Source organism: Oncorhynchus tshawytscha, linkage group LG04 (assembly GCF_018296145.1).
Source record: "Oncorhynchus tshawytscha isolate Ot180627B linkage group LG04, Otsh_v2.0, whole genome shotgun sequence".
Taxonomy (NCBI): domain Eukaryota; kingdom Metazoa; phylum Chordata; class Actinopteri; order Salmoniformes; family Salmonidae; genus Oncorhynchus; species Oncorhynchus tshawytscha.
This window is the reverse complement of record NC_056432.1, coordinates 41,821,369-41,846,269: the sequence shown is the minus strand read 5'-3', so window position 1 is coordinate 41,846,269 and position 24,901 is coordinate 41,821,369. Positions and strand designations below refer to the sequence as shown.

Sequence of the window (24,901 nt, the reverse complement as noted above, 5' to 3'; positions counted from 1 at the left end):
TTCACATTTTGGACGGTATAGCGGTATTTCATGGTATTTCATGTGTCAGAATGATAAAAGTTAGAAACCGTTTTTAGGAGTACTAGTGCATGAGCAGCAAAAAAATCGAAATGGTTTTAATGGTCTTTCTCCATTCTGATTGCTCAACCAAACTAGGACAAAACTGACTGTGAAGTAGTCCAATTTGTACCACTTTTCATTTACTTAGCACTATATCAAAATATTGTTATAGATCTTCATGTAAAAATCCATACCAGTATGTGGATCCATAAATCTTCAAATACGATATATATCGCCCAGCCCTATTCCTAGCCTACATGCAGATGCCACTACACATACACACCCCTGCCTCAGCCATGGGGGTAATATCCATTGGGGAGACTCTTGCAATGGAAACCAATACCACATCTCACATCATTTCCAGGTGGTCATGATAAGGTGAAGGAATTGTGTGTGGTGTGCGTACGTGTGTACATTGTTGCATGACCAAGAAAAGTGACTGAGTGATACTGGCTGAGTGATACTGTAAATTGTTAACCATATTTATTTTTAATTAGCCTCTCTTTATCAGGAAAAAATAACACAATATTGGAGTGAAAAAAATGCCTCTGTTTTAAAAATAGTTGTTTGGAGAGCTGATAAGAGAGGGCTTCCATTATCTCTCTGTTGTTAATCTATGGAGTGGAGGTCTAGTGCCCCCATACTCAACAGGCGGACCACGTCCTGGATCCGGACCCTGGATCCGGACGGGGTCAATACGGGCCACAGTTTTTTTTGGGTGGGGGGACTGAGTTGGGCTTCGACCCCTGGTATCATATGAACACACATAATGCATGGCAAAATGTGTAGAATTGCAGGAAAGGAGCTTTAAAACTGAAAATATTTCTCTCCGCCATCAAGAAGGGTGTGAACTGTTTGAACAGTTTGGGATCGCATGGGTTGCGAGATGGGGGTTGGTTACTACGCCGATAAATGACAGTATCTATTCAGGCCTTTGCCACCTAGGGAGTTTCTGGGACCGTACCTTCTCAAATAGTTCTTGACTACCCCCGGTCTAGTGCATGGTCATTCACTATTCAGAATCGGGTACGGGTTGAGCAGAAATGAGCTGAATAGAATTATAGTATAGGCTTTACAGACCTCAAACTTTGTTTCCCCATTTTGTAACTACGTCTGAGTGCTCAGTGCAGAGGACAGCAATAGGGACCTTTTTAGAAATTAGTATAGTGAATAGCATTGGACTTCAGAGGCCACTTCCACTGTCTGTCTCTGTAATGGATGGGCGTGCAGGCTATCTGCCATACGTAATGTACTGCATGTGGCTAAAAACAGAGTTTTATAAATGAGGACAGACAGCTTTTTAAAAGAGACCAGTTCCATCAGCTCTATTTGTAGTGTACGTCCACCCACATAGACCATTAAATCTACCTTCTACAAGTCCAGCTCTCTAAAAACCCTTAAATGAACACACAAACACACACACTCCAATCTCAGGCTGCAATGATGGGCCTGTCAATCCCAGTGTTTGTGGGAACAGCAGTAAAGATTGAGAGGAGGGTTCTCTGTTTTATGTTACATTAACACTAGTCCCCCTGTCTGTCAGTCTGAGTGGTCCTCTGGGTACAGAGTGGGTTGACAAGGGCTTTTAATCTATGTCACTACATTTATAAATACTTGAAATGTGGATTGGTTAGATCTCTACCCAAACAACGCCTTTTACAGATGTTTAAAGAAAGGTGAGAAAAAAAGCAGAAAATCAAATTTGATGTATGGCTGGCACAATTAGTGTAAAATAACCATGGTAACCATTTTATGGGGGAGAGGGGGGGGACAAACACCTGACTGAAACCGGCCATTCGTGCGGTTTAGTCCTTTTCTGCAGTGACATTGACTCTTAACAACGTGATGAAACTTTGTTGCCTTCTTGCTGAAACAAGCAAGGTGCAGCAGCAGCACACATAGACATAGAATGAAATGGGCTTGGAACCACTAACCCTGGCAATTCGACTGGTAAACTCACAAGCACACTCTTAATGGCTGCCTTAATGGCTGCGTTGCAATCATTTCCATGGTAGTGTAGAATGTTCAATCAAAAGATGTTAACTGATGTGACTCATGTATTGGAAAGTCTTTTTTTGTAATGTCAGTTGTGTTGAATCAACAAATCACAGCACATATTGATGGGTACACTTCCTGCTTTTACATCCTGCTTTGCGCCTATGGGTACACAACAATGGCCACCAGTCCACCCATTATGCCATCACTGACTTGAATAGGGATGCCTGTTCTATTCATTCTATATCTATGGCAGCACATGCAGTCAGGAGTGGAGGAGAGGAGAAAGTGTGGCAAAAAAAGTATGTATTTATATTATTATTATTATTACAGAGACTGTAATACTCATTTGGCTGGCCAATTACTGTCAACCTAGGTAAATAAAAGGTTAAATATTTTATGTGGGTGTTACATTAAATGTATAGCACTCGGATTTTATTGCATTGTATTACATACGGCTAGAACCGGCCCTGTCTTGCTCCAATACAAATGAGTTAGGCCTAACCAGCCTACAATATTAATGTAAAAGCGACATCTAATGTTCTTTCAGTAATACAATGCTAAGAGCAGTGAGAAGTCATAGTGATTTGTTTTAGATGCGAGTATGAACGTAAAAAACAACAACAAAGGATCCAATTCTGGATTGCAGACATTTGGGTCAATGACGTGACGTGCATATTTTGTGGTCTGAATGAAATGTTTTCCAAAATCAACAACCATTTTATACACATTTTATGTTATGTAACTATGCCCCTAATCTTTTATTTAGTCCTAAAATAGTTCATGGTTAAATGTGAACAAAATGGTCACTTTCGGTGCTCTAAAGTCATACAACTGTCCTAAGACAAATGCAACCTATATAAATGTTAATAAAACATCTCAAATCATAACAAAACTGTCAAACGATTATTCTGGCATGATTTTTTAAAGCGTTTGTATGGTAAGTATGTATGGTAAGACAGGTTAGGCAGAACGGTTTTAACTACTTTAAATAGCCATCATAACTATCGTTCAGTGCGACCGGCAAAGTCACAATTTTGGATCAAATCACATTATGGTACTCACGTGACAGGATGTGACATCATTACGATGCCTGTGAGATACCCTTTGGCTAAGAATAAAGGTAAGCAAGTCTCTCGTAAATGTTTGATAAGTTTACATTTTCACTCCCTGTCAAGTTTTACCCCAAAAATCTGATAATTCGGTGCGACCACTACAAACCAATAAAAATTATGAATTATCTGAAAAGCTTAATTAATTTAGATACCCAAGATACATACTTGATGCCAAAGTCAAGTGTTCACATGGGTGCATAAGCAGTTGCCTCTAAAACATGTTTAGGTGAGGAAAGTCATATGGTGTAACCAAAATGATCATTCGGAGTCACCAGAAATTCACCATATGACTAAACCGTCCTACTGAATGATGTCAATATGATCAAATCACAATTTAATTGTCACATGCTCTGAATACACAGGTGTAGAACTTACAGTGAAATGCTTACTTACAAGCTCTTTACCAACAATGCAGTTTTACGAAAAATAAGTGTTAAGTGATAAATAAAAAATAAAAGTAACAAATAATTAAAGAGCAGCAGTAAAATAACAGTAGCGAGGCTATATACAGGGGGTACATGTACAGAGTCAATGTGTGGGGGCACCGGTTAGTCGAGGTAATTGAGGTAAAATGTAGAGTTAGACACTGTATAGATAATAAACAGGGAATAGCAGCAGCGTAAAATGGGGGGCAATGCAAATAGTCTGGGTAGCCATTTGATTAGCTGCTCAGAAGTCTTATGGCTTGTGGGTAGAAGCTGTTAAGAAGCCTTTTGGACTTAGACCTGGTGCTCCGGTACCGCTTGCCATACGGTAGCAGAGAGAACCGTCTATGACTAGGGTGGCTGGAGTCTTTGACAATTTTTAGGGCCTTCCTCTGACACCGCCTGGTATATAGGTCCTGGATAGCAGGAAGCTTGGCCCCAGGTCATAGGCACTACCCTCTGTAGTTCCTTGCGGTCAGAGGCCGAGCAGTTGCCATACCAGGAAGTGATGCAACCACTGCCTGGCTCTCGATGGTGCAGCTGTAGAACTTTATGAGGATCTGACGACCATGCCAAATCTTTTCAGTCTCCTGAGGGGGAATAGGCTTTGTCGTGCCCTCTTCACGATGGTCTTGGTCTGTTTGGACCATGATAGTTTGTTGGCTCTCAACCTGCTCCACTACAGCCCCGTCGATGAGAATGGGAGTGTGCTCGGTCCTCCTTTTCCTGTAGTCCACAATCATCTCTTTGTCTTTGTCACGTTGAGGTAGAGGTTGTTATCGTGATACCACACGGCCAGGTCTCTGACCTCCTCCCTATAAGCTGTCTCATCATGGTCGGTGATCAGGCCATCCACTGTTGTCATCGGCAAAGTTAATGATGGTGTTGGAGTCGTGCCTGGCCATGCAGTCATGAGTGAAAAGGGAGTACAGGAGGGAACTGAGCAAACACCTCTGAGGGGCCCCCGTGTTGAGGATCAGTGTGGCGGATGTGATGTTACCCACCCTTACTACCTGGGGCCCGACAAGAAGTCCAGGATCCAGTTGCAGAGGGAGGTGTTTAGTCACCAGGGTCCTTAGCTTAGTGATGAGCTTTGAGGGCATTATGGTGTTTAATGCTGAGCTGTAGTCAATTAATAGCATTCTCACATAGGTGTTCCTTTTGTCCAGGTAGGAAAGGGAAGTGTGGAGTGCAATAGAGATTGCATCATCTGCGGATTTGTTGGGGCGGTATGCAAATTGGAGTTGGTCTAGGATTTCTGGGATAATGGTGTTGATGTGAGCCTTGACCAGCCTTTCAAAGCACTTCATGGCTACAGACACGAGTGCTACGGGTCGGTAGTCATTTAGGTAGGTTACCTTAGTGTTCTTGGGCACAGGGACTATGGTGGTCTGCTTGAAACATGTTGATATTACAGACTCAGTTAGGGACAGGTTGAAAATATCAGTGAAGACAATTGCCAGTTGGTCAGCACATGATTGGAGTACACATCCTGGTAATCCGTATGGCCTGTGGCCTTGTGAATGTTGACCCGTTTAAAGGTCTTACTCACATCGGCTACGGAGAGTGTGATCACGCAGTCGTCAGGAACAGCTGATGCTCTTATGCATGTTTCAGTGTTGCTTGCCTCGAAGTGAGCATAGAAGTAATTTAGCTCGTCTGGTAGGTTCGTGTCACTGGGCAGCTTGCGGCTTTGCTTCTTTCTGTAGTCTGTAATAGTTTGCAAGCCCTGCCACATCCGACAAGCGTTGGAGCCGGTGTAGTACGATTCAATCTTTGTCCTATATTGGCGCTTTGCCTGTTTGATGGTTCGCCGCAGGGCATACTGGGATTTCTTATAAGCTTCCGGGTTAGAGCCCGCTCCTTGAAAATGACAGCTCTACCCTTTAGGTCAGTGCGGATGTTGACTGTAATCCCCATGGCTTCTGGTTAGGGTATGTACGTAAGTTTCCCTGCATTTAAGTCCCCGGCCACTAGGAGCGCTGCCTCTGGCTGAGCGTTTTCCTGTTTGCTTATGGTCGTATACAGTTCATTGAGTGTGGTCTTAGTGCCAGCATTGGTTTGTGGTGGTAAATAGACAGCTTCGAAGAATATAGATGAAAACTCTCTTGGTAAATAGTGTGGTCTACAGCTTATCATTTGATTCTCTACCTCAGGCGATCAAAACTTAGTGACTTCCTTACAATTAGATTTCGTGCACCAGCTGTTGTTTACAAATATACATAGACCGTCACCCCTTGTCTTACCAGAGGTGGCTGTTCTATCCTGCCGATACAGCGTGAAACCCGCCAGCTGTATGTTATTCATACAGCCATGACTCTGTGAAACATAAGATATTACAGTTAATGTCCCGCTGGTAGGATATACGTGATCGTAGTCTATTTTATTATCCAATGATTGTACGTTGGCTAACAGGACCGATGGTAAAGGCAGATTACTCACTCGCCGTCGGATCTTTACAAGGCACCCCGACCTATGACGGCGATATCTGTCTCTTTCTCCTGCAAATGATGGGGGCCTTGTCGGGTGTCTGAAGTAAATCTGACTTGTTAAAGAAAAAATCTTCTTCCAGTACGAGGTGAGTAATCGCTGTCCTGTTATCTAGAAGCTCTTTTTGGTGATCAGAGATCGTGGCAGAAACGTTATGTACAAATTTAAGTTACAAATAATATGTATTATTATTATTTTTACACACAAATACATCATATCGCCTTGTGAGTAAAAACACCCGTTTTTGTAGGATAAGGGTGTTTTATGTCAGTTTTGTACTGAAAATATGTTTGCATAAATAACTTTTTTTTCTGTTTCTTAATTGAGGGTCAATTTGCAGATGCCTCTATCAAGTAAATGCCTGTATCGTCAGGACACTGCTGAGTCAGTTGCTAATTGGCCACAGAAATCCAGGTGTTCCACTTTGGGGGGAGTAGACAGCAGGCTACAATCCATGCAAGTGTTGCATAAACATCAGAGGGAAGCCAGTCCTATGCCACCATATCTGACTCCCTTAGACATGATGAGATAGCAGTCTGGGCTCACCTGGAGCCAGTCCTAAGAGATGTCAAGAACAAGAATCCACAAATCATGACACTCCACATAATGAGCGATGGTCACCCGTCACCCAATACAGAAACAAGAAGAACGTGTACCTACTTAGCACACTGCCATATATTTTTGGATTCAAACAAATCACCTGGAACTTTTCTGAAAAGGCCAATGGGAAGGGGGCAACAGATGGTGTGGGTGGGGCTGTGAAACATTGTGCAGACAAACACATTTAATGGGGGGGAAGATGTGCAGACTCCCAGGGAGCTCTTCGAAATACTTGAAGAGTGGATCGAGTATCAAGTTCTTTTCGTTTGCAGATGTCACTAAGTACGAGGAAGCTGTGCAAAACAAACTCGCTGGAGTCAAAGGAACCATGAAATTGCACCAGGTCAACAGACAAATTGGTCACACAAACGGACACCCCTAGTCCGCTCAATGTACATGTGTAACGCTCCTACTGCACACCAGACATGTAACCACCACAGCTCCTCAGAAGCAAATGGAGGAGGCGAAAAGCTCAAAAGCTAGAGACCTGTAGGACATAGTCACGACCTTTAGGGTTGAAGCCGAGGCCAAAGCCATGAGCATGGTGGTCTTGTAGGAGGGGATCTTCAGATGCACAGGCTCCATCGGTTCAAAGGAGCCATCACACAGCACATCCAAATCCCAAGTGGGCGCAAAAGGCTTAAAAACCGGTCTTAGACACCTTTTTAAAAACCGCACAGCCATGGGATGAGCCACTGGAGTGGAACCATAAATTCCTATATGACACGCTAAAATAGCTGCCATATACATCTTCGATGTGGAGAATTAACGGCCCTGCTCGAATAAGACCCTGTTATAATACACTGCTCCAAAAAATAAAGGAACACTTAAACAACACAATGTAACTCCAAGTCAATCACACTTCTGTGAAATCAAACTGTCCACTTAGGAAGCAACACTGATTGACAATAAATGTCACATGCTGTTGTGCAAATGGAATAGACAACAGGTGGAAATTATAGCCAATTAGCAAGACGCCAACCAATAAAGGAGTGGTTCTGCAGGTGGTGACCACAGACCACTTCTCAGTTCCTATGCTTCCTGGCTGATGTTTTGGTCACTTTTGAATGCTGGCGGTGCTTTCACTCTAGTGGTAGCATGAGACGGATTCTACAACCCACACAAGTGGCTCAGGTAGTGCAGCTCATCCAGGATGGCACATCAATGCGAGCTGTGGCAAGAAGGTTTGCTGTATCTGTCAGCGTAGTGTCCAGAGCATGGAGGCGCTACCAGGAGACAGGCCAGTACATCAGGAGACGTGGAGGAGGCCGTAGGAGGGCAACAACCCAGCAGCAGGACCGCTACCTCCGCCTTTGTGCAGGAGGAGCAGGAGGAGCACTGCCAGAGCCCTGCAAAATGACCTCCAGCAGGCCACAAATGTGCATGTATCTGCTCAAACAGTCAGAAACAGACTCCATGAGGGTGGTCCACAGGTGGGCCACTGCCCACCCTGTGCTCTTTTGGCATTTGCCAGATGAACACCAGGTTCACACTGAGCACGTGACAGATGAAAGCAGGTGACAGTGACAGTCTGGAGACGCCGTGGAGAACGTTCTGCTGCCTGCAACATCCTCCAGCATGACCGGTTTGGCGGTGGGTCAGTCATGGTGTGGGGTGGCATTTCTTTGGGGGGCCGCACAGCCCTCCATGTGCTCGCCAGAGGTAGCCTGACTGCCATTAGGTACCGAGATGAGATCCTCAGACCCCTTGTGAGACCATATGCTGGTGCGGTTGGCCCTGGGTTCCTCCTAATGCAAGACAATGCTAGACCTCATGTGGCTGGAGTGTCAGCAGTTCCTGCAAGAGGAAGGTATTAATGCTATGGACTGGCACGCCCGTTCCCCAGACCTGAATCCAATTGAGCACATCTGGGACATCATGTCTCGCTCCATCCACCACAGACTGTCCAGGAGTTGGCGGATGCTTTAGTCCAGGTCTGGGAGGAGATCCCTCAGGAGACCTTCCGCCACCCCATCAGGAGCATGCCCAGGCGATACAGGCACGTGGAGGCCACACACACTACTGAGCCTCATTTTGACTTGTTTTAAGGACATTACATCAAAGTCGGATCAGCCTGTAGTGTGGTTTTCCACTTTCATTTTCCAAATCCAGACCTCCATGGGTTGATAAATATGATTTCCATTGATCATTTTTGTGATTTTGTTGTCAGCACATTCAACTATTTAAAGAAAAAAAGTATTTAATAAGAATATTTCATTCATTCAGATCTAGGATGTGTTATTTTAGTGTTCCCTGTATTTTTTTGAGCAGTGTATATTGCTTCTAAAATTTAAAAAAATCACAAATAATATTTTATATTATTAATTTCAAACAAGGGCTATAGCATGAGAAGAACTTACCCGTCTAAAACGATGTCCTCTCCATTCAAAAAAATATTCCTCCACTTCGGAATCGCTAAATGAATTGTCCCACAACAATCTCTGTCTCACTTTTCCGATCAATTTCTTCTAAAATTGTGTGTACATCTGTATATCTAGACTTAGATTTAGCTTTCCCTGACTTAGTCGCCATACTGATTGATATATAAACAGCTGAATCTGCACATTTACCAAAACAATGCTGTGCGTAATATGCGTAGCTCCTTCCGGTATAAAACTTCAATAGCGAATGACTCTCTTTACACCGGAGTTTACTACATGGGTTGGTCTTCCAACACATAACCATTGCATCTTGCCGTTTACCTCAGCTCATTGGCTATCTACCCAGCTAGATTTCAAGACGATCAGTGGTCATTGGGTTAAAATACAGTCAATCAACGAAACAGTGGTCATATCATTGGTGCACAGTGATGTCATTACTTGTTGTCTTCAAAACAGTTTCTTTCAGTCAATACGTCCCGCGAAATGGCCCATCAGGTTTGGTTGTGTTACAAACAAACCAAACCTGATGGGCCATTTCGCGGGACGTATTGACTGAAAGAAACCGTTGTGTTACAAACAAACCAGTTGATTGCAATGAAACCAAACATGACTGGAAAAGTCATGTTTTGTGTTGGTATTTACCTGGAATGTGTCATCGAAAATGGAATGAGACGGAATTCACGACACAAGCGGTTCACAAAATGTTTCGTGTTAGGCTATAAAAATGGATTTTATCAAACAAAAGATCATTCATTGTGTAACAATGGAGCATTGGGATTGCAAACAGGAAGATCGTCAAAGGTAAACGATTTATTTTAATGCAGTTTGTGATTTTGTTACGCCTGTGCTGGTTGAAATAGTTGTTTTTTATGGGGCTCTATCCTCAGATAATCGCATCGTATTCATTCACAGTAAATCCTTTTAAAAAATCTGACAACGCAGTTGGATTAGCAAGATTCTAGGCTTTCGATACATGTGAGACACTTGTATTTTCATGAATGTTTAATATGACTATTTATGTAGCGATCACCATATGTTGTGGAATTTCAGCCCGCTACCGGGTTCCATGCTCAGAGAGGTTAAAGGACTTATATATGGGACTATTACTAGGTCAGTGTTCTGATTAGCGACCAAGTAGACAGTTTATTTTAGGAAGATTGTGCGCACATCCAAGAAGACTGAGGCACAACAGGAGGATGAGTTGATTCTGCGGGTCGTGACATTATCGGCTAGCCAATCAGTTAGATAACTAGTTTTGAAGTGGAGCCCATTTTGTCTGGAGAAGTAAAGGAATGGATCCAGCGCTGTAGGAGCTGTATCTACTACGCTTTGTTTCGGGGCAAGCTGGATCATTTGGAGTTCCAATGTGGCAATTGTTTGCTTCCAGAGGATTATACGATTGAAGTGGCTCCCTTGATCAAGCAGGTCACCAGTCTACGTAAGAAACTAGGGAAAATGCAGAGTGGAATGTTTACCTTTTTTCTACGCTGGTGGCTGGAAGGTGTTTGGGCTTGTTGGATGCATCTCCGCCTTCCGTTTGTCGTTGTCTGACTGGCCGGTGTTTGCATGTCATAAGCCGTAGAAGCCGAATACCCTACAAAATCAACCTTGATCAACCTTATATTTTCAAAACCCCAGAAAAATATGTAAGAGGGGTGTTTTCCTCAGATATATGTGACCATTGTCATATTGAATGTTTCAGGGATGTGCGAATACCTAGATCCAAACCCCGTCTTATCAGAAAGAGGAATTTTAAACACTTCAATGAACAAGTTCTCAAATCAAACTTTATTTGTCACATGTGCCGAATACAACAAGTGTAGACTTTACCGTGACATGCTTACTTACAAGCCCTTAACCAACAGTGCAGTTCAAGAAGAAGAAAATATTTACCAAGTAGACAAAAATAAAAAGTAATAATTAAAAGTAACACAATAAGAATAACAATAACGAGGCTCTAAACAGGGGGCACCGGTACCGAGTCAGTGTGCAGGCGTTAAAGCCTAGTTGCAGTAATCTGTAAATGCGTGTTTGGCATTTAAATGTCTCAGTGGTGCCCCCCGCATTGTTTGGGGGATGGGGAGGCCCCACCTTTACTGTACCATCAGACCTCCGTCTGGATCCGAGTACCAAACTGTGCAAGCAGGATTAGGTTTGGCCTGCCTGACTCCTTGGGCCATATCATTTGTGCTAGCTGGGATTGTATGAACGAATACATTGATCACATCTCTGTACTGTAAACAAATAGCTCACCATCAGGACTCTTTTCATTGAGAGAACACATTTTTAACACAATGAGGTCTGGTCTCTGAAGAAGATACCTACACTTCATCTACTGTCCCAGATTCATTGTAGACTTTTAAGTCCATGGTAGGCAAGCTACGTTAAACAAAATGAAAATAAGTAATTTAAAGTCAATTGCCATTGAGCTTCCTCATCTTTCTACTGCAGCCCTCATCCTCAACTCATACAGCCAGCATCCTTAGTGAAACATGCTATACCGATAGACTGCTCGGTAAGGAATATTTGGCCTGGAACTAGCTAATGATAAGAAAGATGCGCCAGTCTAAATGGTTGACTAAGGCCAAATATGAATTTCAAAAACATATTACTTACATGAATGCAAAGACTACCTCTGCTAGTGTCAGCCTAAAGACAAATGCGAAGAAGGAGATGCACTACATGGCCAAAAGTATGTGGACATCCCTTCAAATGAGTGGATTTGGCTATTTTAGCCACACCCGTTGCTAACAGCACACCGCCATGCAATCTCCATAGCCAAACATTGGCAGTAGAATGGCCCGTACTGAAGAGCTCAGTGACTTTCAACGTGGCTCCGTCAAATCTCTGCCCTGCTAGAGCGGCCCCTGTCAACTGTAAGTGCTGTTATTGTGAAGTGGAAACTTCTAGGAGCAACAACGGTTCAGCCGCGAAGTGGTAGGCCACACAAGCTCACAGACCGAGACCGCCGAGTGCTGAAGCACGTAGTGTGTAAAAAACGTCTCTACTCGGTTGCGACACTCACTACTGAGTTCCAAACTGCCTCAGGAAGCAACGTCAGCACAGTAACTGTTCATCGGGAGCTTCATGAAAAAAAAAAGATCCATTGCTGCTCCTCGCAGAGTCGAATAACGCATATGTGACGATCATTATAACAATGCAGCTAAAGTGTGATTCTTTCGCGCAAAGTCAATAATTAACTCCCCCCCCCCTTATTTAACATTGCTTGTAGGGGATGGAAGCTGCCTGTCACGCCCTGACCTTAGAGATCCTTTTAATTCTTTTCTATTTCTTTGTTTTTGGCCGTGTGTGGTTCCCAATCAGAGGCAGCTGTCGATCGTTGTCTCTGATTGGGGATCACATATAAGTTGTCACTTTCCTTTTGGGTGTTGTAGGATCTTGTTTTCTGTTTAGTGTCCGTACCTGACAGAACTGTGCGCTTTCGTTTTCACTTTTGTTATTATTATTTTTAAATAAAAGTATCATGAACACTTTCCATGCTGCGCTTTGGTCCACTCTTCCTTCTACCAACGAGAGCCGTTACACTGCCAGTGTGCTAGGCTTGTAATCTTTTAGATTTGGCAAATGTGTGAGTTCGATTCCCCCCTACAGACAAACTTTTTTTTTTTCCTCTCTGAAAATACTATACACTGCTACTCCTCAACAGCATTTGGAGAGCCATGCTTAGGCCTACAAAATGTGCAATAGGGTCAGGGTCACGGAGTCCTGTGCATCTTTGCTGCAACTTCCACTTGGAGTAGTACATGTGCGGCCATAAGCCAGGGAAAATGCAGAGCGCCAAATTCAAATAAATTACTATAAAAATCAAACTTTCATTAAATCACACATGCAAGATAGCAAATTAAAGCTACACTTGTTGTGAATCCAGCCAACATGTCAGATTTCAAAAAGGCTTTTAGGCGAAAGCAAACGATGCTATTATCTGAGGATAGCACCTCCGTAAACAGAGAGAAACCATATTTCAATCCTGCAGGCGCGACACAAAACACAGAAATAAAAATATAATTCTTGCCTTTGACAAGCTTCTTTTGTTGGCACTCCAATATGTCCCATAAACATCACAAATGGTCCTTTTGTTTGATTAATTCCGTCGATATATATCCAAAATGTCCATTTATTTGGAGCGTTTGATCCAGAAAAACACCGGTTCCAACTTGCGCAACGTGACTAAAAAATATCTCAAAAATTACCTGTAAACTTTGCAAAACATTTCAAACTACTTTTGTAATACAACTTTAGGTATTTTTTAAACGTAAATAACCGATAAAATTGAAGACGGGATGATCTGTGTTCAATACAGGAGGAAAACAAACTGTAGCTAGCTTTCTGCTCACACGCCTCTATCTAACAGTACACTTTTTATATATATTATATTATATTTCTATATATATATATATATATATATATATATACACACTAAAGTTTGGGGTCACTTTTTTTGTCCATTAAAATAACATTAAATTGATCAGAAATGCAGTGTAGACATTGTTAATGTTGTAAATTATTATTGTAGCTGGAAACGATTCATTTGTTTTTATTGGAATATCTACATAGGCGTACAGAGGCTCATTATCAGCAACCATCACGCCTGTGTTCCAATGGCACATTGTGTTAGCTAATCCAAGTTTTTAATTTGAAAAGGTTAATTGATCATTAGAAAACCCTTTTGCAATTTTTAGCACAGCTGAAATCTGTTGTCATGATTAGAGAAGAAATAAAACTGGCCATAAAACTGGCCTTCTTTAGACTAGTTGAGTATCTGGAACATCTGCATTTGTGGGTTCCATTACAGTCTCAAAATGTCCAGAAACAAAGACCTGAAACTCGTCAGTCTATTCTTGTTCTGAGAAATGCGAGAAATTGCCAAGAAACTGAAGATCTCATACAATGCTGTATACAAATCCCTTCACAGAACAGCGCAAACTCGCCCTAACCAGAATAGAAAGTGCCTGCCAGCATGTTTCCTAGGCTAGTTAAGGATGCTATAGTTATCATGTTTAACAGGTAGGCCAGTTGAGAACAAGTTCCCATTTACAACTGCGACCTGGTCAAGATAAGGCAAAGCAGTGTGACAAAAACAACACCGTGTTACACATGGGATAAACAATAGTACAGTCAATAACACAATAGAAAAATCTGTATACTGTGTGTGCAAATAAAGTAATGAGGTAAGGCAATGAATAGGCCAATAGTGGCGAAGCAATTTAGCAATTGACACTGGAGTGATATATGTGCAGACGAGGATGTGCAAGTAGAAATACTGGTGTGCAAAAGAGCAGAAAAACAAATATGGGGATGAGGTAGGTAGGTAGTTGGTTGGATGGGCTATTTACAGATGTGCTGTGTACAGCTGCAGCGATCTGTAAGCTACTCTGACAGCTGATGCTTAAAGTTAGTGAGGGAGCTATAAGTCTCCAACTTCAGTGATTTTTGCAATTCGTTTCAGTCATTGGAAGCAGAGAACTGGAAGGAAAGGCGGCCAAAGGAGGTGTTTGCTTTGGGGATGACCAGTGAAATATACCTGCTGGAGCGCGTGCTACAGGTGGGTGTTGCAATGGTGACCAGTGAGCTGAGATATGGCGGAGCTTTATCTTGCAAAGACTTATAGATGACCTCGAGCCAGTGGGTTTGGCGATGAATATGTAGCGAGGACCAGCCAACGAGAGCATACAGGTCGCAGTGGTGGGTAGTATATGGGGCTTTGGTGATAAAACGGATGGCACTGTGATAGACTGCATCCCATTTGCTGAGTAGAGTGTTGGAGGCTATTTTGCAAATGACATTGCCGAAGTTCTGGATCGGTAGGATAGTCAGTTTTACGAGGGTATGTTTGGCAGCATTAGTGAAGGAGGCTCTGTTGCGAAATAGGAAGCCAATTTTCGATTTAACTTTGGATTGGAGATGCTTAAAGTGAGTCTGAAAGGGGAGTTTACAGTCTAGCCAGAAACCTAGGTATTTGTAGTTGTCCACATATTCTAAGTCAGAACCGTCCATAGTGATGCTTGTCGGGCGGGCATGTGCGGGCACGATCGGTTGAAGAGCATACATTTTGTTTTACTAGCATTTTAAAAGCAGTTGGAGGCCACGGAAGGAGTGTTGTATGGCGTTGAAGCTCATTTGGAGGTTTGTTAACACAGTGTCCAAAGAGGGGCCAGATGTATTTATTATCTACCAAAAGGTTAGACTTGTTTTGAATTCTGGTACCGCTGCCCCACGCACAAGCTTGTTAGCTTGCTCTTGTCCAGGGCGTTGAGGCAACTCATGTTCAAAGTTCCTCCATATTAACAGCTCCTCAGTAGGTATCTTAGCTGCTAGTTATAATTAGCTATGTAATTCAGTGAAGTAATGATAGGCCTACTCCTAATATCCTAAATGCATTATAATGCGCGCCATATCATGATGCCCAGCACTTCAAGCCAACCCTCCTCCATGTCCACCACTCTCTTTCTCTCTCTCCCCACCCGCAACATTTCTGTCGCAGCTTGCGCCCTATAGTACACTTGTAAACAAGCGTAGCAAGCTGCTCTATCCCCACTGATTGGTTGAGTAATTGAATGATCTAAATGTAAAAACAATGTCGATTTCACAGGTCAAAAAAGGAACAGAAAGTCAACGATGTAAACTGGTACTTTTGTTTTGGTTCTAAGCGGTTCAGAACTTTATTATGCTGGTCGGAACAGTGAAACGTAATGAAAACAATAGTGGTTCTGTTCAGAAGGCTCTAAATATGATCACTCTTTTGTGGCTGAGAATTTTCCTCAACAGCAGGAAATGCCAACTTGTCGTATATTCACGGTTTAAAAAGGCTTCTAATGTTTGTAATTTCCACTTTAAAATGTCAGACGTAATTTTCCCTAACGAAAAATGTATCAACCCCATACATTTCCATTAATTATAATCCACATAATTCACATTTCCTGTTGCTACAGGATTATTTTCCTGCTGTAGCAGACTGTCTCAAATGAAGATCTTGCGTCTGTAAAATCAATGCATATAGCCTGAGAGAGAACCATTCCATATGCACGCAAGTTATACCTCTGATATTAAGGACACACACACTACACAAACACATGGTCTGACATATCTTATGCAGGTTAATTATGTGTTGTCTGGGGATAGGTTTCACATTGGCCAGCTGAAAATACATGGCAGTCACAGTTTGTGCTAACAGGGCAGAGAAGGGGGAGAGAGAGAGATGGGGAGGGAAAGTGAGAGAGAGCACTGGGTAGAGTTTGGCTTAATATTTTACAAGGAGATGTCATCGATGACGATTATCCTTCTCTCTCCCCCCTCTCTCCCACCAAAGTGAAGCCCCCCCCGTCATGGCATCTCCATCTTTTCTCCTCCTCATCCCCTCCCTGGGTTGGCTGTCTGCTGTGACATCATCAGGTAGGCTGCTACTACTCGCCTCACACACTCATGTTTGTCTCATGTCATTTTTACCACTGTAGAGAGAGAGCGTGATGTGATAAAACATATGACACTCATATTGTATCTCACTGTTACTGACACCATTCTGTATACTTCCGGCCCTTCTTTGGACACTGTGTTAACAACCCTCCAGGCAAGCTTCAATGCCATACAACTCTCCTTCCATGGCCTCCAATTGCTCTTAAATACAAGTAAAACTAAATGCATGCTCTTCAACCGATCGCTACCTGCACCTACCAGCCTGTCCAACATCACTACTCTGGACGGCTCTGACTTAGAATACGTGGACAACTACAAATACTTAGGTGTCTGGTTAGACTGTAAACTCTCCTTCCAGACCCATATCAAACATCTCCAATCCAAAGTTAAATCTAGAATTGGCTTCCTATTTCGCAGCAAAGCATCCTTCACTCATGCTGCCAAACATACCCTTGTAAAACTGACCATCCTACCAGTCCTCGACTTTGGCGATGTCATTTACAAAATAGCCTCCAATACCCTACTCAACAAATTGGATGCAGTCTATCACAGTGCAATCCGTTTTATCACCAAAGCCCCATATACTACCCACCATTGCGACCTGTACGCTCTCGTTGGCTGGCCCTCGCTTCATACTCGTTGCCAAACCCACTGGCTCCATGTCATCTACAAGACCCTGCTAGGTAAAGTCCCCCTTATCTCAGCTCGCTGGTCACCATAGCATCTCCCACCTGAAGCACACGCTCCAGCAGGTATATCTCTCTAGTCACCCCCAAAACCAATTCTTTCTTTGGCCGCCTCTCCTTCCAGTTCTCTGCTGCCAATGACTGGAACGAACTACAAAAATCTCTGAAACTGGAAACACTTATCTCCCTCACTAGCTTTAAGCACCAACTGTCAGAGCAGCTCACAGATTACTGCACCTGTACATAGCCCACCTATAATTTAGCCCAAACAACTACCTCTTTCCCAACTGTATTTAATTTTAATTAATTTATTTATTTTGCTCCTTTGCACCCCATTATTTTTATTTCTACTTTGCACATTCTTCCATTGCAAAACTACCATTCCAGTGTTTTACTTGCTATATTGTATTTACTTTGCCACCATGGCCTTTTTTGCCTTTACCTCCCTTCTCACCTCATTTGCTCACATTGTATATAGACTTGTTTATACTGTATTATTGACTGTATGTTTGTTTTACTCCATGTGTAACTCTGTGTCGTTGTATCTGTCGAACTGCTTTGCTTTATCTTGGCCAGGTCGCAATTGTAAATGAGAACTTGTTCTCAACTTGCCTACCTGGTTAAATAAAGGTAAAATAAATAAATAAATAACCATTCAGCTCTCACAGTCATCTCATACACAGTATAACACAATACCAATGTTTCTCAATCAGATCTCTTACTCTCTTTTTGTTTGAAATCTGTAACACATGAATTAATGTCCTTTCTTGTTTCATTCAATATTGCATAGTACATGGCATTGATGCTTGTTATCAAATGTTATGTCAGACATCAGTTGCAGAGCCCTGCATTTGCACACATTGGAAAAGGTGGGTGGTTGAGCAAACAGCAGCCTTTTCTTTTCTAGCCAGTCAAACCGCATCGGATCAGTAGTGAAGGTGGACTGGGCTGTGACAGGGACAGACAGACACACAGACGGACGGACAGAGGGACATGATGGGCTACATGTTGACCCCCCCCAATACAGCCCGGGAAGACATGCATTAAATATATGTTTAATAACCACTGCAACTCTAGGACAAAAAATATGTAAAACCAATTTAAACAAAATAAATCATGTGTGAAAAGAGGGGAACCGCAATTGTTTTGGTTTAATAACCATGTAAAATGCCGTGTCTCCTGAATGGTGCAATCTCAGGGACCATATTTCAGGAATGTCCAATTGGCCATATTTTGTTACCACATTGTTTGTTAAACTATGCTCCCAGTCTCTGAGTTCAGCATATGGAGTAACCGAGAGAGCTGGACCCGCAGTGGTGCGACGCACTGGCTGCTGCTCAAATGGACTCTGTCCATTGGAAGTGGGTTAAAGTGAACAGCTCTTGGCCAGTTTGTAGAAACTGTTCCCTCACACAATGGTGGGGTCAATCTGAGTGATCTAGAATGTCCCTCTCTGTGCCTGTCTGGTAGTGGTTTAACAGGACTCACTTCCATAGGGAGTCCTCAATCCTCTCCTCTGCCTTTTCTCCTATTCTCCTCCTTTTCTCCTCCAAGTTATGAGTCTCTGTTGGCCACCTGTCTTTGGAAGGAGAGAGGAGAGGGATCCCACACAGGAATCTCTCTCCTCTCACACTAGTACATGTAGACTATGGGATGAAACTAAGCCTCACTTTGTTTCTGGACTTTTAGAAAGTTAGATGCGGGTATGGATACGCTTCAGGCAGGTGACAGAACATGTAGAACATTTTTCATTTTAACCATTTGAAAAGTTTGCTTATTGGCTACGTAACGAGAATCATAACAAGTCTGTGTAACAATACAGAGGCGGATGCAAGATGCAAGCAACGATGGTTTAATGAATACAGTTTACAGCAGCAACAGGACAGACAGACTGTACTCAGACGGAATCCGACCCAGGGACTAGGGCGTATCTTCCTATGATAGCGTGCTGAGAAATCCAGGGGAGTGTGTCCGGATGGGTAGGAGGAAGCACAGCAGATAATCCACACAAGGGCGGTGAGAGATGAGCACAGACACACGACACAACCTCAGAGAAGTAACAACGATCTGACAACAAGAAACACTGGTTACAGAACATATAAAGGGAAGATAAGTGATTCCAGCTGGCACAGACAATCAGGCCGAGATTGGGAACCACGCCCACACAAACACGAGAGAGAGAGAGAGAGAGAGAGAGAGAGAGAGAGGCAGTGGATTCATGAACCGTGACAGTCTGGTGCTTACTACTGTTCTTTCTTAATTTCCAAATGGTCACTAGTGAGCTCTCTCTGGTTTTGAGTTCTAGACATGCATTACTGAAAGTGTTAGGAATATGCAGCACCTTGCAACTGGGGGCACCTAAAATGATGCACAAATAGTTGAATGCTAGTGTCGGTCGTTAACCTATGGTCCTTAGTTCCCCTGGGAATAGGTTGGTTGGTTGCCAACGACTGCTGTGCTATGGCAAACTGGCCAGTGTTCCTCAACAACCGTGAAACATCTGTACACAAAGAACAGCTGCTGATAGTGGGAGCAAACACACACTCCTAACTTACAGACCCCAGTCTTTCCTTTCAGCAGCCTTCTGAAGTCATGATGATGATGAAGATGATGATGTGCGCGTGCACGTGTGCTTCTAGTCCTAATAAAGGTCCCCGTCATAGTTTTTTACCCCAACCTGTAAGAGAAATTATAAGTGCCCACATGAACAAATTCTACAGTTTACTATAGAATCCTACAGTTCTTACTATGGAATTCTATAGTAAACTGTATAATACTATACTACACACTGTATTATCTCTTGATCATGTGTAGAAGTTACTATAGAATGTTGGTGGTATACTGTAGAATGCTACAGTAAATACTACAGTAATTTCTGCAAAAATACTGCAGTCTGCAAAAACAACACTTTTTTAACTACAGTATAGCAAAATACTACAGTTGGCCATAGACCTAAAAAATTGTCAAAGACCCCAGCCACCCCAGTAATAGACTGTTCTCTCTACTGCCACATGGCAAGCGGTACCGGAGTGCCAAGTCTAGGACAAAAAGGCATCTCAACAGTTTTTACCCCCAAGCCATAAGATTCCTGAACAGGTAATCAAATGGCTACCCAGACTATTTGCACTGTGTGCCCCCCCACCCCCTCTTTTACGCTGCTGCTAATCTCTGTTTATCATATATGCATAGTCACTTTAACCATATCTACATGTACATACTACCTCAATCAGCCCGACTAACCGATGTCTGTATGTTGTCTCGCTACCTTTATATTCTCACTACTGTATATAGCCTCGCTACTGTTATTTTTCAGTCATTTTACAGTTGTTTTTATTTCTTTACCTAACTATTGTTCACCTAATACCTTTTTTGCACTATTGGTTAGAGTATAGACCAAATGGTGTTACCGACAGGTTCTAGAAAAGAGCAGAAGCACTGAGCTATCCATTCAGACCCCTGTCCTACCTACAGGTTATGAAAAATTTGCTCTAAAGGAGAAAGCTTCCAATTCTATGTCAGTGATGATAATAAAACACAGACACGACAGTAAATATGCAAAAACACTACAGTAAATACTACAGTCTGCAAAAACACTACAGTAAATACTACAGCCTGCAAAAACACTACAGTAAATACTAGTCTGCAAAAACACTACAGTAAATACTAGTCTGCAAAAACACTACAGTAAATACTACAGTCTGCAAAAACACTACAGTAAATACTACAGTATACCACAATCTGTAAAAACATTACATGAATTACTATAGTATATTCTACAGTTCTTTTACTACAGTATTTCTACTATAGTTAACTGTAAATACACCAGTATACTACATTAAATACTACAGTCTGCAAAAACACTACAGTGAATACTATAGTATTTTTTTATGTGGGTATGTTTTGTTTAGAAAACTCTAGGGCCTATGTCATGGAAATTCAGTACTGAGAGAGACTTGGTCTCGGTAATTTCTTCAAACAATCATCTTTATCTAATATCAATTAATTATTGCAATAATGAGACCGTCAGCCCACCAGTCTTGACTGACTGTTAGGCTGAGAGTCTATAAAGACCATAAAACACAGCATTAGCAGGACAGAAATATATCTTACTGTTCATTAAGTAAATAATTGTTACATAGCCAACAAATAAGGTGAATACATAATTTTTCCCTCACACCTATTGCAACCATTGATGGCCACCAGCTGATTCCTCGTTTAAACGGTCAGTGCACACGAATATCACCAGCACAGCTGATCTCAATTACAACCAGCATTGGCCACCGATTTACCGCTCCTAATACAGATGTCAGGGTTATATTTTAGTCCTCATTGCAACCAACATTTGTCAAGACAATTTTGCCCTCAATTTGATCCTGAGGGCGATATATCTCTTTGAAAATCATTCCGTACAACTGAAATAAAGTATTTCCTTTTTTTGTGAAAATGAATGGAAAATGAATGTTGGTGTAGCCTACTCATATTATTTTATTTGTTTCCAATTTATGTTATTCACTAAATAGGCTACTACGGTCTTTAAAATAAGTTTCTGGTATGGCCATTTCTTATCAAGATTGGGTGTAAAATATCCCAGGACTGTCCATATTTGTAACTAAATAAAGTCAAATTGTTTTTATTTGCCATTTTTATGATTATACAGATGACAGAACGGGTAGAGGGCAGAACACACACTGATCCCCTACCAAATCAGACCCATCCCAACCCCCCTCCCCCGTTCTCTGACAGAGCCCCACCCCAAAACCAGACTTTAAGCAGGCAAGATATACAATGAGTAATAATCAAATGGTAAATAAATAAAGATTACAAATAATTATACAAAATCTAATTTGGGTTGGTTTACGGAGGGTTATAAAGTATTCTAATTATAAAGACGTCTGATGTTTAAAAATAATAACTTTTTTATTTTTTTATGAAACCAGTTTGATCTGTGGTGATATTGGAAGGACTGACTCAAAATGGCAGGCAGTCATCTTAGAAACTACCTTTACATTAAAATTCAGTAAAGAAATCGGCCTATATGAACCACACTCGAGGTTTGTTTTCCTTTTTCCAAATAAGTGAAATATATTCTCGTCTCATTGTTGAGGGTAAAGAGTTTGAGGAGACTGATTCCTCAAAAACGGAAAGCAAGAGAGGAGAGAGTTGATCTGAGAATGTTTTTCAAGAATTTCCTCGGAAATCCGGCAGGTTGAGGAGATTTACCACACGGCATATATTTAATTGCCAACACAATCTCTTCTGCAGAGCACTGTTCTTCTTATTCAACAGCACTCTCAGGCTCCACTGTAGGAATGCCTAAGAACTCAAAGGGTGTTGATTTAAGGTGGTATTACCAGCGGATTCCGAAGTGTATAATTTTGAGTAAAAGTTATGAAAGCATGAATTGACCCCTAAATGATCAATACATTTGTTACCCAGCTCGTCAGTCATCTCAGGTATGGTTTGATTTGCGGTTCTCTGACGCAGCTGGTGTGCTGGCATTTTCTCCGGTTTCTCGTAGTGTTCGTAGTTTTTGCATCGAGATTTGCTCATTCGATTTTCAGCTTGTCGAGTTGAAAGAAGATCAAACTCTCCGAAGTGGCAAACGTTGTTTTAGGAAATCTGCAGATGAAGAGTGTGAATATGCCAGATACAAATCCAAGATTTGATTTGTAAATTCCCCTAGGCGTTGCATATTGCACTTCTTTAAGCCTGCACTGTTCGAAATAAATTGGTCCCTGAGATAAGCCTTTGTTGATTCCCATACTAATTTTAGGAGACATTCCAGAGTTTTGAAATTGCTCAATTTGAGATGATATAAAAGCGACAAAGGTTTCTTCTGATAACAAGGGCGATAATTAGGCTGTGTATTTGGTAGAAGTAGTTTCATAGTAAGCGGAGAATGATCCGAAATGACTATGGCTTGGTAATCACACTCCGTGATAAGTGGCAGAAATCTATTGTCTAGGAGAAAGTACAAAGTCTATACGTGAGAAGGTCTTATGAACTGGTGAGAAAAGCATAATACTCCCTAGCTGTGGCATTGCGGAAACACCCACGCATCAGATATGCCATATGTCTTAAGAAATAGCTGTTGTGGATACTGTCTTGGATGAAGATGATACTTTAGGAGCGCTACGATCCAGATTGGGCGACATTACCCAATTCATATCACCACCTAGTATTGGGTGGTGTGTGTCCATATTAGGTCATCGAGAAAATACATTTGTGAAGAATGAACTGTTATCCAATTTGGTGCGTAGATGTTAGACAAGAAAACAACAGTCTTCCCACTACAAAAATGAAACAGCCGGCTGAGTCTGCCTCTACAGTTGACATTGCGAACGGTATGTTTTTACTAATTCAAATGGCAGCTCCTTTAGTTTTAGAATGAACGTTGGAATGATATGATTGACCGATCCACCCTCCTTTGAAACGAGAGTGGTCGAAAGTGCGGAGATGTCTCCTGAAGAAAGGCGGATATCCACTTTAAGGTGATTTTAAATGAGAGAGCCCTTTTTCGTTTCACTGGGTGACTTAACATTCCAGTGACAGAGCAACCAGCCGTCCCTCTCGTGATATTAGGCCTAGCCATGTAAAGTCAGGTGGGAAAAGGATAGAGACCAGATTACAATAACAACTGATCCATTCAACATTTGTCCAAACATAACAACAAAAAAGTTGAAGAAGAATAAAAAAACATAGACAAACGATACTCTGAAGTCTAGTATGAAAAAGAAAACCCACCCTGGTCATTTAATAGAATAAGGTAACTGCTAATCCCCAAGAAAAGATATCCTTACATAATGTGCTTGTAGTGGGGAACACTAAACCTATCGAGTAGAGAACCCTGCTGAGATGAGATAGTGAAGGATTTTAAAAACAAGTTGTGCATAATAAATAAATAAGAAATACTTATCTACAATCCAAAACTAGGCTGTTTTTAAAAGAAAGTATAAAACATTTTATAAGTCACATCTTACAGCAATTCCACTAAGTTAGCAGCAACATCTTTAAAGTAATGACATAAAGCACAGTTCTATTATTAGGTTATCTACACTGGATACGGGTACCATCGATAAATAGAAATGACATAAAGCACAGTTCTATTATTAGGTTATCTACACTGGATACGGGTACCATCGATAAATAGAAATGACATAAAGCACAGTTCTATTATTAGGTTATCTACACTGGATACGGGTACCATCGATAAATAGAAATGAGCAGCTTCATGGTAATAAAATAACACGTTGACACAAAGGGAGAATTGACTCACCAGAACTTAGGCACTTAACATTACCTAATAATAACAATCTCAACTGATACCACTGGCAACGCTATACAGTATCTACAAAAGAGAGACTGAGTCGGCATTGGTCGACCCATTCGTCCATTACCCTAATTGCCAAATAGGTAAACATTCAGCCATTTGCTTCATCTGACCTCTGTAGAACGTTTACCTTTATGAAGGCCATCGCTTTATGGGGGTCTTGGAACTCTTTCTCAGAGCCGTTGTATGTTATGTGGCTTTTCCTGCCCGGCTCCATATCATACCGAACGTCGGTCCGTCCACGCAGCAGACTCTTGACATCATCGAAAGAGGCACGGTCATGCTGGGGGCATAGTCTGGGAAGATGGAGATGGGTGCTCTGGCATGCCGAAGAGCATCAATACAATCCTGATACTAGTGTAGTTGAGCCACAATGACAAGGTTTTCC

The 24,901-nt window shown here is 41.9% G+C and overlaps 1 protein-coding gene across 1 annotated transcript in view; it reads left to right on the top strand.

Moving 5' to 3' along the window:
• ghra (growth hormone receptor a) overlaps positions 1-24,901 on the top strand; it is a 75,177-nt gene that overhangs the window by 2,055 nt on the left and 48,221 nt on the right. Inside the window, exon 2 of the mRNA XM_024418157.2 lies at positions 16,394-16,476. Within this exon, the coding sequence (XP_024273925.2) occupies positions 16,410-16,476 (67 nt within the window). The 5' untranslated portion in view covers positions 16,394-16,409. The remainder of the gene's footprint in view (positions 1-16,393; positions 16,477-24,901) is intronic.